The 15302-nt window shown below is 33.2% G+C and overlaps 1 protein-coding gene and 1 long non-coding RNA gene across 2 annotated transcripts in view; one reads left to right on the forward strand and one right to left on the reverse strand.

Moving 5' to 3' along the window:
- LOC138692681 (uncharacterized) overlaps positions 1-15302 on the forward strand; it is a 214634-nt gene that overhangs the window by 3383 nt on the left and 195949 nt on the right. The gene's annotated exons all lie outside the window — the stretch shown is intronic.
- Positions 1188-15302, reverse strand: part of LOC138693359 (cytochrome P450 4C1-like) — a 41298-nt gene continuing 27183 nt past the window's right edge. The window contains exons 8-11 of the mRNA XM_069817277.1: positions 12015-12124; positions 10285-10353; positions 9485-9653; positions 1188-1531 (exon numbers count right to left, since the gene is read on the reverse strand). Coding sequence (XP_069673378.1) covers positions 1188-1531; positions 9485-9653; positions 10285-10353; positions 12015-12124 — 692 coding nt within the window. The remainder of the gene's footprint in view (positions 1532-9484; positions 9654-10284; positions 10354-12014; positions 12125-15302) is intronic.

Below are 15302 nucleotides of genomic sequence, written 5' to 3' on the forward strand. Positions count from 1 at the left end.
AAAACCTATCACATTCATACAAATCGTACACTTGCTCAGTAACTAAAGAAGGTAAAATTCTTTCCACCCTACTCTGTAACATAATTCATAAGAAACTTTTATACTCGGCCATGCCGAAATGTAGTAATTATACACCTGGTAGTAGCCCTTTAATGCATCTCATTAAAGTACACTTATTCATTATAGTTCAGTTGTTCAGCCAATGAGAGATCACCATTGTATCATTATAAAAGCGCAAGTATCGATTATTCTCGGATATGCACTCGAAAGACAACTAGCGAAAAGTCACGGAGGCTGGAAATCCAATACTGTCGCAGAAGGTTATGTTCTGTTACTGTAATAATTAGCGTTAATTGTAAATAATATTCAAATAAATTCAATTTGTCATCTCGTTTTTCATTTCTAAATCAATTTCCAGGTTATATCAATACTAATGTTCATGTTATTCTCTCTCAAGGTCAATGACATTCGTTCCTCGGAAAAAATCAATACTTTCGCGTCTGCGCACATCTCACAATTTAGAAGGTCAGTTCCGCTCCTCACATAACCATAACATGAATACTTATGAATAATTTCAAATTAGAAATATGGTCGAGCATAAAAAGTCTTATGAAACTTGCCTATAATGGTAATTAAGACGCTCGTATGAAAATTATGAAACTCGCTCGCGCTCGTTTCATCAACAAACATACTCGCGTCTTAATTACTACTATTATAGGCTCGTTGCATAATGTACTATTATAAGTTACTTCGATATTGTGCCTGATATCCTTGCATGCGGGAATTTTTTTTAGCAAAATACCTGCAAGAAAGCACCTTACCACATTTATTTCTGCATCTTTCACTGCCATTATTTTTGTGACAGTTATTAGACCAGAGAGTTTACAAATATATATATATATATATATATATATATATATATATATATATATATATATATATTAGATAAGAACTTAGATAGAAAACTTATGTAGGAGCATTCGAATACATTCTGGCTGAATAAAGTCCCAGATTATCTGTAAGATCTAGTAAAGGCAGACATCGGCTATGAACTGGTTAAGAAGTAGTAACTCTGTCTGCTTGTATTCTCACGCATTTCCGCTAATGACGTGGAAGTTAAACATTTGTTGTTAGATCCACGCCCTCTTTTCTATTATTTTCTTCGGTTTCCCCATTTGATTGTGTCATTAAGATCCTCGGGGTAACAATCGTACTCTGATGCCAGACTCTGGTCGCAGGATGAGTTCGTTTATGAGGTTGAGATTTTTGCGTTGTTCAACAGACTCGACCTTGAAATTCCTCAAAATGCTTGAGATCACAGTCTTCTCCTCCAGCAGAGCGAATTTCTGACCTATGCAGTTTCTGGGTCCAGCGCTGAAAGGAACATACGCGTAGGGATGCCTCTTTGCCACTCTTTCGGGTAGAAAATTGTCAGGGTCGAATACTTCAGGATTGGAATATTGATCAGAGTTGCGATGAACGTGGTAGATCTGCAGATTTATCATACATCCAGCAGGTAACATGTAATCTCCTGTCGAAAACAATGCAAATAAGTTCGATTTGATAAGTAGATTGGAGATGTGAACATTTGAAAACTATATAGAGTGCACCGAAAGTAATGTTAAATTCAGGGAGTTATTCATTGATATATTTTAAACAAAAAAGTTTAATACAATTTTACCCGTTTTTGCTTCCCTTTCGACATAAAAATTGTTTTATATGAAACATTTTATAGCGTGTTCTGGCAAAGCTATTGATTTAATTTAGTTTAAGAGAGCAGTGTATTATGATAATAAATGAATTAAAGAATTTTAGTTTTGTCGTTTAAATGTGCAGAAATTTGATCGAGACAAATGTAACTTTGCAAAGAAGTTCGCATCAAATTTCTTCACATTTAAAGGACAAAACTAAAATTCTTTCAATAATTTATTATTATTATTATTATTATTATTATTATTATTATTATTATTATTATTATTATACATTTCTCTCTTCAATTAACTGTGCATATTGGGAATTAAATCAATGGCATTCCCAAAACACACTATGTAATGTTTCATATAAAACAATTTTTATTTCGAAAATCTAGTCTTTCAGGTAAAGCTCCCTGTAAAGCAGATTTGGATAATTTCAAGGGAAAAATTGTTCTGGGGCCGGGTATCGATCCCGAGACCTCTGGTTGAACTTACCAGCGCTCTGCCAACTGAGCTACCCGGGAACTCCACCCGACACCGTCTCAACTTTTCCCTTTATATCCACACAAGTCGCGTGGGCTGACGAAACGCCAGAGACCCACAACGAGTGCACACAATCTCTGTGTGACTTGGAATTGTGGTTTCCTGTTAACGTACACAGTGACGTATATATTATGCAAATCTAGTCTTTCAGGTAAAGCTCCCTGCTGATTGTAATTAATGAGTGAGTGATAAAATGAAACTCCTAGGTACCCACAACATACAATGAAAAAGGAAAGAAGCTCAGTTAAAAGTTGTATTTTTTAGAATATTTTTGTTGTTTTCCACAACTTTTTAAAAGTGGAGCTACTTCCTTTTTCCGGGGAACCCTTCAATTGTCATTTGTTATTTAGTAAAATAATCGATATGGCTGATTTCTGTTGTGAAAAATATATTGAAATCTATACCATTCAAGTTGGTTGTCAGATATCAAATTGTATTATTATTTTACGAGTTTAAACAATTTATAGTCAATTTCGATTTTATTTACTGAAAAGACTTTACAAATTTCATATTATATGATTTGTGATCTGTGGTGACTTAATGTACCTAGATCTCTTAGAAAGTTTCTTAAAAGTAAATTATCTTCTTTATTATATCGTCTATTGGCGATACAGACTTAATGTACCTAGATCTCTTAGAAAGTTTCCTTACAAGTAAATTATCTTCTTTATTATATCGTCTATTGGCGATACAGACTTAATGTACCTAGATCTCTTAGAAAGTTTCCTTAAAAGTAAATTATCTTCTTTATTATATCGTCTACTGGCGATACAGACTTAATGTACCTAAATCTCTTAGAAAGTTTCCTTAAAAGTAAATTATCTTCTTTATTATATCGTCTACTGGCGATACAGACACACTTAAAATGTCATATTTTGTATACTTTGATTCTGTAATGAAAGGTGGGTTAATATTCTGGTCAACTCATCTGAAGCTATTTTTTTTTTTTATTTTACGAAAAAAGCTATAAGGATAATGACAGGTGTGCATGAAAGGACATCTAGAAATTTAGAAATATTGCCCTTACCGTGTGAGTACATTATTTCCCTGTTGATGTTTTACATTAAAATCCAAGATAATTTAGTACTAATTTCAATGCAATACATAAATCAGATCACCATCTATCCTCTGTTAGCCTAAGATGTTATAAAAAGTGTTTACTCTTCATGTATTACGGTCTTCAATGTCCTGCCTAATATTGTCTTAAAGCTTTGACTGGCCAAGATATACATTCAGAGTGAATTAACCAAATTTCTATATATTCATACCTTTGCTCAACTGAAGAATTGTTTATGCTTGTAATCTGATTTAATCTACGTGATATATAGTGTATAATTTTTAGTAGAGCATAGGTTCGGAGTGAATTAACCAAATTTTTACGTATTCATACCTTTGCTCAACTGAAGAATTGTTTATGCTTGTAATCTGATTTAATCTACGTGTTATATAGTGTATAATTTTTAGTAGAGGATAGGTTCGGAGTGAATTAACCAAATTTTTACGTATTCATACCTTTGCTCAACTGAAGAATTGTTTATGCTTGTAATCTGATTTAATCTACGTGTTATATAGTGTATAATTTTTAGTAGAGTATAGGTTCGGAGTGAATTAACCAAATTTCTACATATTCATACCTTTGCTCAAGTAATGAATTGTTTATGCTTGTAATCTGATTTAATCTACGTGTTATATAGTGTATAATTTTTAGTAGAGTATAGGTTCGGAGTGAATTAACCAAATTTCTACATATTCATACCTTTGCTCTAGTAATGAATTGTTTATGCTTGTAATCTGATTTAATACACGTGTTATATAGTGTATAATTTTTAGTAGAGTATAGGTTCGGAGTGAATTAACCAAATTTCTACATATTCATACCTTTGCTCAACTGATGAATTGTTTATGCTTGTAATCTGATTTAATCTACGTGTTATATAGTGTATACTTTTTAGTAGAGTATAGGTGCGGAGTGAATTAACCAAAATTTGCTTGTAATCTGATTTAATCTACGTGTTATATAGTGTATAATTTTTAGTAGAGTATAGGTTCGGAGTGAATTAACCAAATTTCTACATATTCATACCTTTACGCAACTGATGAATTGTTTATGCTTGTAATCTGATTTAATCTACGTGTTATATAGTGTATAATTTTTTTTTTTTAGTAGAGTATAGGTTCGGAGTGAATTAACCAAATATCTACATATTCATATCTTTACGCAACTGATGAATTGTTTATGCTTGTAATCTGATTTAATATACTTGTTATATAGTGTATAATTTTTAGTAGAGTATAGGTTCGGAGTGAATTAACCAAATTTTTACGTATTCATACCTTTGCTCAACTGAAGAATTGTTTATGCTTGTAATCTGATTTAATCTACGTGTTATATAGTGTATAATTTTTAGTAGAGTATAGGTTCGGAGTGAATTAACCAAATTTCTACATATTCATACCTTTGCTCAAGTAATGAATTGTTTATGCTTGTAATCTGATTTAATCTACGTGTTATATAGTGTATAATTTTTAGTAGAGTATAGGTTCGGAGTGAATTAACCAAATTTCTACATATTCATACCTTTCCTCTAGTAATGAATTGTTTATGCTTGTAATCTGATTTAATCTACGTGTTATATAGTGTATAATTTTTAGTAGAGTATAGGTTCGGAGTGAATTAACCAAATATCTACATATTCATACCTTTACTCAACTGATGAATCGTTTATGCTTGTAATCTGATTTAATCTACGTGTTATATAGTGTATAATTTTTAGTAGAGTATAGGTTCGGAGTGAATTAACCAAATTTCTACATATTCATACCATATTCTGATTGAATTGTTTATGCTTGTAATCTGATTTAATCTACGTGATATATAGTGTATAATTTTTAGTAGAGTATAGGTTCGGAGTGAATTAACCAAATTTCTACATATTCATACCTTTGCTCAACTGATGAATTGTTTATGCTTGTAATCTGATTTAATCTACGTGTTATATAGTATATAATTTTTAGTAGAGTATAGGTGCGGAGTGAATTAACCAAATATCTACATATTCATACCTTTACTCAACTGATGAATTGTTTATGCTTGTAATCTGATTTAATCTACGTGTTATATAGTGTATAATTTTAGTAGAGTATAGGTTCGGAGTGAATTAACCAAATTTCTACATATTCATACCTTTACGCAACTGATGAATTGTTTATGCTTGTAATCTGATTTAATCTACGTGTTATATAGTGTATAATTTTTTTTTAGTAGAGTATAGGTTCGGAGTGAATTAACCAAATATCTACATATTCATATCTTTACGCAACTGATGAATTGTTTATGCTTGTAATCTGATTTAATCTACTTGTTATATAGTGTATAATTTTTAGTAGAGTATAGATTCGGAGTGAATTAACCAAATTTCTACATATTCATACCTTTACTCAACTGATGAATTGTTTATGCTTGTAATCTGATTTAATCTACTTGTTATATAGTGTATAATTTTTAGTAGAGTATAGGCTCGGAGTGAATTAACCAAATTTCTACATATTCATACCTTTGCTCAAGTGATGAATTGTTTATGCTTGTAATCTGATTTAATCTACGTGTTATATAGTGTATAATTTTTAGTAGCGTATAGGTTCGGAGTGAATTAACCAAATTTTTACGTATTCATACCTTTGCTCAAGTGATGAATTGTTTATGCTTGTAATCTGATTTAATCTACGTGTTATATTGTGTATAATTTTTAGTAGAGTATAGGTTCGGAGTGAATTAACCAAATTTTTACGTATTCATACCTTTACTCAACTGATGAATTGTTTATGCTTGTAATCTGATTTAATCTACTTGTTATATAGTGTATAATTTTTAGTAGAGTATAGGTTCGGAGTGAATTAACCAAATTTCTACATATTCATACCTTTGCTCAAGTGATGAATTGTTTATGCTTGTAATCTGATTTAATCTACGTGTTATATTGTGTATAATTTTTAGTAGAGTATAGGTTCGGAGTGAATTAACCAAATTTCTACATATTCATACCTTTACGCAACTGATGAATTGTTTATGCTTGTAATCTGATTTAATCTACGTGTTATATAGTGTATAATTTTTTTTTTAGTAGAGTATAGGTTCGGAGTGAATTAACCAAATATCTACATATTCATATCTTTACGCAACTGATGAATTGTTTATGCTTGTAATCTGATTTAATCTACTTGTTATATAGTGTATAATTTTTAGTAGAGTATAGATTCGGAGTGAATTAACCAAATTTCTACATATTCATACCTTTACTCAACTGATGAATTGTTTATGCTTGTAATCTGATTTAATCTGCTTGTTATATAGTGTATAATTTTTAGTAGAGTATAGGCTCGGAGTGAATTAACCAAATTTCTACATATTCATACCTTTGCTCAAGTGATGAATTGTTTATGCTTGTAATCTGATTTAATCTACGTGTTATATAGTGTATAATTTTTAGTAGCGTATAGGTTCGGAGTGAATTAACCAAATTTTTACGTATTCATACCTTTGCTCAAGTGATGAATTGTTTATGCTTGTAATCTGATTTAATCTACGTGTTATATTGTGTATAATTTTTAGTAGAGTATAGGTTCGGAGTGAATTAACCAAATTTTTACGTATTCATACCTTTGCTCAAGTGATGAATTGTTTATGTTTGTAATCTGATTTAATCTACTTGCTATACAGGGTGGAAGTGAAATAGCCCTGCAGATGGAAAGGGACGGTAGGGTACACATAAAGGAACAGAAAACCTGTAACACGTATTGTGATTAAATGCACGGTTAATTAGAAAATTAAGTTGGATGTTTCAACAGTTTGGCAACATCGCCAAAAATACAGTTGTCTTCTCGTAATAAATATGTAAGAGGTCAAAGAAACTCAAGTCTGTCTCTGTACGCGAGTCTCCATCTCTCGCTACGACGTTGCAATCTGCTCGCATCGTTCAGTGACTTGAAATTAGTGGTTTTTAAATTAAATTTACATAAAAACCATCCATGCTATTGAAATACACCAGAGGGATAAATTATTCTTTATTAGATTTTCTATCGAAAAGAAAAACATTCTTTCTGAGAAAACTATGAACTTTCATCAATATGGTACTACACTTTTTTTGTTACATACAATGTATGAGCTATTCGGTCTGAAATTCTGCAGGTTTATTTCCCTTCACCTTGTAGATATAGTCTATTGTATATTTTTTTGTAGAGCCACCAAGGTAGCTCAATTGGCAGAAACACTTTCCTGCTGATACGGAGCTGAGCTCGGACTTGGATTCGATTCCTGCTTGGGGTGAATACCTGGTTTGTTTTTTTTTCCGAGGTTTTTTCAAATCGTAAGGCAAACGTCAGAAATATAGCAAATCCTCGACCTCACCTCGCAAAAAAAAGTCAGAAATATAGCAAATCCTCGACCTCACCTCGCAAAAAAAAGTCAGAAATATAGCAAATCCTCGACCTCACCTCGCAAAAAAAAGTCAGAAATATAGCAAATCCTCGACCTCACCTCGCAAAAAAAGTCAGAAATATAGCAAATCGTCGACCTCACCTCGCAAAAAAAGTCAGAAATATAGCAAATCCTCGACCTCACCTCGCAAAAAAATCAGAAATATAGGAAATCCTCGACCTCACCTCGCAAAAAAAAGTCAGAAATATAGCAAATCCTCGACCTCACCTCGCAAAAAAAAGTCAGAAATATAGCAAATCCTCGACCTCACCTCGCAAAAAAAAAAGTCAGAAATATAGCAAATCCTCGACCTCACCTCGCAAAAAAAAAGTCATAAATATAGCAAATCCTCGACCTCACCTCGCAAAAAAATCAGAAATATAGCAAATCCTCGACCTCATCTCGCAAAAAAAAGTCAGAAATATAGCAAATCCTCGACCTCACCTCGCAAAAAAAGTCAGAAATATAGCAAATCCTCGACCTCACCTCGCAAAAAAAAGTCAGAAATATAGCAAATCCTCGACCTCACCTCGCAAAAAAAAGTCAGAAATATAGCAAATCCTCGACCTCACCTCGCAAAAAAATCAGAAATATAGCAAATCCTCGACCTCACCTCGCAAAAAAAAGTCAGAAATATAGCAAATCCTCGACCTCACCTCGCAAAAAAAGTCAGAAATATAGCAAATCCTCGACCTCACCTCGCAAAAAAATCAGAAATATAGCAAATCCTCGACCTCACCTCGCAAAAAGATCAGAAATATAGCAAATCCTCGACCTCACCTCGCAAAAAAAAGTCAGAAATATAGGAAATCCTCGACCTCACCTCGCAAAAAAATCAGAAATATAGCAAATCCTCGACCTCACCTCGCAAAAAAAAAGTCAGAAATATAGCAAATCCTCGACCTCACCTCGCAAAAAAATCAGAAATATAGCAAATCCTCGACCTCACCTCGCAAAAAAAAAGTCAGAAATATAGCAAATCCTCGAACTCACCTCGCAAAAAAAAAGTCAGAAATATAGCAAATCCTCGACTTCACCTCTAAAAAAAAAGTCAGAAATATAGGAAATCCTCGACCTTACCTCGCAAAAAAAAAGTCAGAAATATAGCAAATCCTCGAACTCACCTCCCAAAAAAAGTCAGAAATATATAGCAAATCCTCGATCTCACCTCGCAAAAAAAAGTCAGAAATATAGCAAATCCTCGACCTTACCTCGCAAAAAAAAAAAAGTCAGAAATATAGCAAATCCTCGACCTCAGCTCCCAAAAAAGTCAGAAATATATAGCAAATCCTCGATCTCACCTCGCAAAAAAAAAAGTCAGAAATATAGCAAATCCTCGATCTCACCTCGCAAAAAAAGTCAGAAATATATAGCAAATCCTCGATCTCACCTCGCAAAATAAAAGTCAGAAATATAGCAAATCCTCGACCTCAGCTCCCAAAAAAAGTCAGAAATATATAGCAAATCCTCGTTCTCACCTCGCAAAAAAAAAGTCAGAAATATAGCAAATCCTCGATCTCACCTCGCAAAAAAAAAGTCAGAAATATATAGCAAATCCTCGACCTCACCTCGCAAAAAAAAAGTCAGAAATATAGCAAATCCTCGGCTTTACCTTGCAAAAATAAAATCTTAAAGCTTCAATGCTGATGTAAGATCTGTGGAAAACGATACATTAAATAACAAAACGTTATGGAAAATTGAAGATCGACTGGACATGTAATTGAAACGTCACTAGGCTTCTTTGCTTCCTCTGCGTACCAGACTGCTAACTCACCTATTTTTGTGTCCTCTTTCAAAACTCTTCCAATGAGCGGGACACTAGGATAGAGTCTGAGAGCCTCTTTGATGCATCGTTCCAGGTACTTCATCTCGTTCAGATCTCGCATTGTTGCAGAGCGGTTAGAACCTTGGAAGATGTTATCTAGTTCCTCATATACTTTGTCCTGTAAAAGAAGATACAGATCAGACCTTGCTCCTTATGTACATGAAAGAAAAATTGGGGTGTACCATAAGCAAAAGTACTTTTATAAGTATATGTGAGCGAAGATAAACTGCGTATTAATATCTCCTTTGGCAATAATTTATGTTTTACTTATTTATTTATTTATTTATTTATTTATTTATTTATTTATTTATTTATTTATTTATTTTCATTCAATTTAAAATAGCAGTGTATTGTAATAATAAATGATTGAAAGAATTTTAGTTTTGCCCTCTATATGCGAATAAATTTGATCCTAACAAACGTAATGTTTTAACATTTCTTTTCAGAACGAAAAGTTACATTTGTTTAGGTCTAATTTCTGTACATTTAAAAGAAAAACCTTATATTTTGTCAGTCATTTATTATCATAAATTATCTTAAATTGACTGGCCATATTGGGAATTAAATCAAAGGCTTTCCCAAAACACCCATGAAATGTTTCATATAAATCAGTTTTTATCTCGGAATGGAAACAAAAACAAGCAGAATTGTAGTACACTTTTTTGTTTGAAATATCTCAAAGAATAACTCCCCCCCCCCTAAAATTAACATTACTTATGGTTCACCTGTATATTAGAAACTCCACTCACCTGTATTTTAGGATGAGAACCGAGCAGAAACAGTAACCAACAGATGCCAGCTGTAGTTGTATCATGTCCCTGCAAGAACAGAAGCAGTATATAAGTAAAACATAATACCTACACAGAATGAGCCGTGAGTACAGCTCGACCAAGTTAAGTGTGCGAGCCGAGAGGGTAAGTTGGAGGCAGTTCTGTAGTGAAAGGAGGCGGTAACGAGAGGAGACCAGTACAGTCTCATATGACAGCAAAGTTTTCCTACTGCGCTTCAGTTTATAGAGCGGTAACAATTTAAGACGCTTTGAAATAGACTGTACTTCTAATTCTGCTTGACAGTGAGGTTTGGCGTTCTCATTGGCAAGCGTGGAGAAAGTTGCATGAGGGGGGAGGCTGGGAGACAGCGTAACTGTTGCCTTTACCTGAAGACAAGGACAAAAAATGCGTGCGCTCCGTAGTGTATTTTAAACGATGTGCACACGTTGAAATCTGAGCGTCATGTGACCTATGTGGCAACTGTGTTTTGCCCCTACATTCCTCTACATTCCATCCCGATATCCCCACTCGCAGACTTGACTTGGACAAGCTGTAATGCCATTAATTCCAGGGATTTATTTTCTTTGAGATAATTCAATCAAAAAGTTCAATACCATTTTGCTTCCTTTTCGAGATTAAAAAATTGTTTTGTGTGAAATATTTCATAGCGTGTTTTGGGAAAGCCATTGATTTAATTCCCAATGTGCCCAGTCAATTTAAGAGAGCAGGGTTATTATGATAATAAATGATCTAACAAATTTTAGTTTTGTCCTTTAAACGTGCAGAAATTTGATCGAAAAAATGTAGCGTAAAATCCCTTTGCAGAAATAAAAGTTACATTTGTTCGGATCAAATTCCTGCATATTGAAAAAGGACACAACTAAAATTATTTTATTCATTTACTACCAGTCTGGCTGGACGGAAGAGAAGGCCTACTGGTCTTAACTCTGCCAGATTAAATAAATAAATAAATTATTATTATTATTATTATTATTATTATTATTATTATTATTATCATTATTATTATTATTATGGACTGCTCTATTAAATTGACTGAGCACATTGCAAATTAAATCAATGGCTTTCCGGAAACACGCTAAGAAATGTTTTTATATCGGAAAGGAAACAAAAATGATCAAAATAAAATTGTACTAAACCTTCTTGCTTGAAGTATATATATATATATATATATATATAACTTATATATTTTCTGTTCTCTCTTGAAGAGTATACATCATTTTACAATAATTTAATACACGAACACACTATTACAAGAAATGTTACAAGAAATGTTCAATGGAATTTGTAGCTTCAGCACTAATCAACAGTAACAACAATCGAGGTTGCCAGGCAACGATATAGAACAAAAGATTTGAAGTAAATGAATGAGGTGTATAAACAATTGAATGCTCTTTCGTGTTTAAGTATAAGGATATAGGGATGACATTTGAAATTTTTAAAGGAGGAGGCTGGAGGTGGGGATGAAATCTAAAATGCAATTAAGCCTGGTTTCAGACTTCCCCCTCAATATCTAACTAAATTGACGTATTTTTTTGTTTAAATTGAATTCAATTTAAATAATTAGTTATTTAGACTGGGAAGTTTTGAAATGAAAGCCCTGTATATACACACGCACATACATTCTATATACAATGTATAAACAAAAGCGGTGCATACATTAAAATGCAAGAAATAATTTGTTTCCTTACCGCAAACATAAAAGTATCGACTTCTTCTCGAATATACACATCTGACATGTTTGCTCCATTGTCAGCTGCCTCAAGCAGGAGATCCAGGAAAGCCAGTCTCTTCTTCTTGCCTGCAGTCATTATCAGAATGAATTTATAAAAGCAAGGAAGGATGCTTTACAGTATGCAAATAATGTAGTCTTACAGTTCCTTATTTAAAATAATTTTGAAATTGTTCCCTTATTTCAAATCATTTTCAAATAGTTCCTTACCGTATTTAAAATTATTTTATACTAAAGCACGTATTCCATTATATAGTAGAACTTCACTAATTCGAATAAATTGGGAGAAAATCTAGTGTGAATTAGTGAAAGTCCAAATTACATAGAATTTACTGGAACATAGATATTTTGCGACAAGTGAAATTTTAATAATATTGTAACAGTTATATTACCCGTTGTTCTTTATGGTTGTGAAACTTGGACTCTCGCTTTGAGAAAGAATCAAAGGCTAAGGGTGTTCGAGAATAAGGTGCTTAGGAAAATATTTGGAGATAAGAGGGATGAAGTTACAGGAGAATGGAGAAAGTTACACAACGCAGAACTGCACGCATTGTATTCTTCACCTGACATAAATTAGGAACATTAAATCCAGACGTTTAAGAAGAGTAGGGCATGTAGCACGTATGGGCGAATCCAGAAATGCATATAGAGTATTAATTGAGAGGCAGGAGGGAAAAAGACCTTTGGGGTGGCCGAGACGTAGCTGGGAGGATAATATAAAAATGGATTTGAGGGAGGTGGGATATGATGGTAGAGGCTGGATTAATCTTGCTCAGGATAGGGACAGATGGCGGGTTTAAATACTAACTTTGTATTTAATCATTCTATTTTGCAAACATATGGGACATTAATTAAAAATATGAATGAGTTTGAAGAACTTTAGTACAAATCGATTACTGCATAGAAAGTACACCTATTGACACAGAAATCGGTCACTGTTCGTTCAGAGACTAAGTCCCATCTCGGAATAGCTCGGGAATCATCGTATGCGCTGTGTTTACACGTAAGCGTTTTTACATAGAGAGATTCAAAGCCCTGTCAGAGACAGAGCTATATCGCAAAGTAATTAAGGCTTCGTAGAGAATATGTCGTTTTCGTGACATGCTACGACTAGACATCATCTTCGGACCTCGATGCTTAATATTTTCTCGTGTGAATCGCGCGTTAACCTGATCGACACAGACAAATTCACGCTACATGAGAGCGATCATTTTCCGTGTCTAATTGTGTACAGAGGTACTGTAACTAGCTTAATTACAAACATATGGCATACAATATTTGAATTAAAAAAGTATAAATTACTGCACAGGAAGTACTAGTTTTGGAAATTTCAAACTGCGATTTATGAAAAAACAGTACGTAAGTGTTGTCTGCTTCTGTATAGGCTGCTGTTCTTTATGTACAGTCTTAGAAAAAAGTTTTGTCGCACAGATACTTTGCAAGTCCCAGAAAGGAGGCAGTGCGCATGATCAGAGGACGAGCGACCTGGTTCACAAGAGAACGATTAGTTGAGGTATATAATTTATTTCCAAGAAATAGTCTGCCCAGGCATCCTGGGTTGCCAAAAACACAGAATAACATACATCTATATCTATACTAATAATAAATCTGTAGCCAAAATGTTTCTGGTAATTTTCGATTTTCCAAAAATAATTGGTGTTAACATGTATAATTAACCATCCTGAAACCGAAAATCGCTTTTTTGAAATTTTTGTTTGTATGTCTGTCTGTCTGGATGTTTGTTACTTTTTCACGCGATAATGGGTGAACCGAGTTATATGAAAATTGCAATATAAATTAAGTTCGTTGTAACTTAGATTTTAGGCTATATGGCATTCAAAATACTTTATTTAAAAGGAGTGTTATAAGGGGGCCTGAATTAAATAAATCGAAATATCTCGCTTATTATTGATTTTCATGAAAAATATTACATAACAAAAGTTTCTTTAAAAATAATTTCCGATAAGTTTTATTCTATACAAAATTTTGATAGGACTGATATTTAATGAGATAAATGAGTTTTAAAATTACAATAACGCCATCTAAGGCGCTGTACTGAAATAAAAACAAATGACTTCGTCTATAAGGGCCTTGGACAACAACAATAGAAAGCTATTAAACATAGCCTAAGAGAATGTTTCTGTGTTTGTATGAAGTAATATCGGAAGCTAATTAATTATTTAATTATTATTTTACCATTGGAAAGTGTAGTTTCTGTAGATGGACATAATTCTACAATGTTATTACAGTAACTTCTGAAACATAAGCAAGTAATATAAAGCATATACATTAAAACTAAATTATATGTCAATCTTCATTAAACTATGGTTGCATGTAATAACAATTAAGAAACATGTTAAATGAATTGTCATTGCACCAAATGATTGCTCTGTGAATCAAAATGACCGAATTTTAATTATTAAAATACCGGTACAATTTAAATTAAGTAACATATTAAACGATTTATCCTTCTATCAAACAGGAATGTTCCCTGGATCAAACGTCATATTTTAATTATGTAATTACTTTATATTTATTTCTAACAGGTGCAGCGGAGCGCACGGGTACGGCTAGTATAAGAATAATAACGATTACAGTAAAATAGATAAGTCAAATTGAAATGTGAACTAGGAGCTTAAATTTAATAAATAATAAATTTGTACATATATTGTAACAATCACACACTAACGGATAGAAAGAGGGGGAGGATTATGATATTCCGTATAAATGATTTTTCAGAATTTCCGCAGACCCTTTAATGCTAGAAGTAATTATTTTTGGAAGAATGTCATAGATGCCAAATGTTTTGATAGTGTTTACAGTTGATCGTGGGATGGTGCCCCTCGCTCCGATCATTAAACCATGTACTTCCCAGGTGCCTTCCATCTGATATTTTTCTCGAAAATACGGAATAGTAGGCTCATAAATTTGTTGTTTCTCTTTGTTGACCTCAGATGGTTGGGTCTGACTCATCTCAAATCTAACAGTTGGGTCCAGTATAAAGCCTTTACTATTAGTCTTGTCTAGAGCCACGATGTCCGCTCTTCTAATTCCGCCGTCTTCAGACGCAACGCAGTGCACCTCTTCATGGACCTCGAAGGATCTTTTTCTAAGGGCTTGTGCTATTAGTTTTCGGATGTTATGATGGCGTGAATTTCTCAGGAGTTCTCCATGCTGACAGGATCCTAGGACGTGTGCTAAGGTTTCAATCTCGTTGCAGTATCTGCAACGGAAACCGTCCAAGGAT

The sequence above is a fragment of the Periplaneta americana genome, chromosome 17, assembly GCF_040183065.1.
Source record: "Periplaneta americana isolate PAMFEO1 chromosome 17, P.americana_PAMFEO1_priV1, whole genome shotgun sequence".
NCBI classification, from domain to species: domain Eukaryota; kingdom Metazoa; phylum Arthropoda; class Insecta; order Blattodea; family Blattidae; genus Periplaneta; species Periplaneta americana.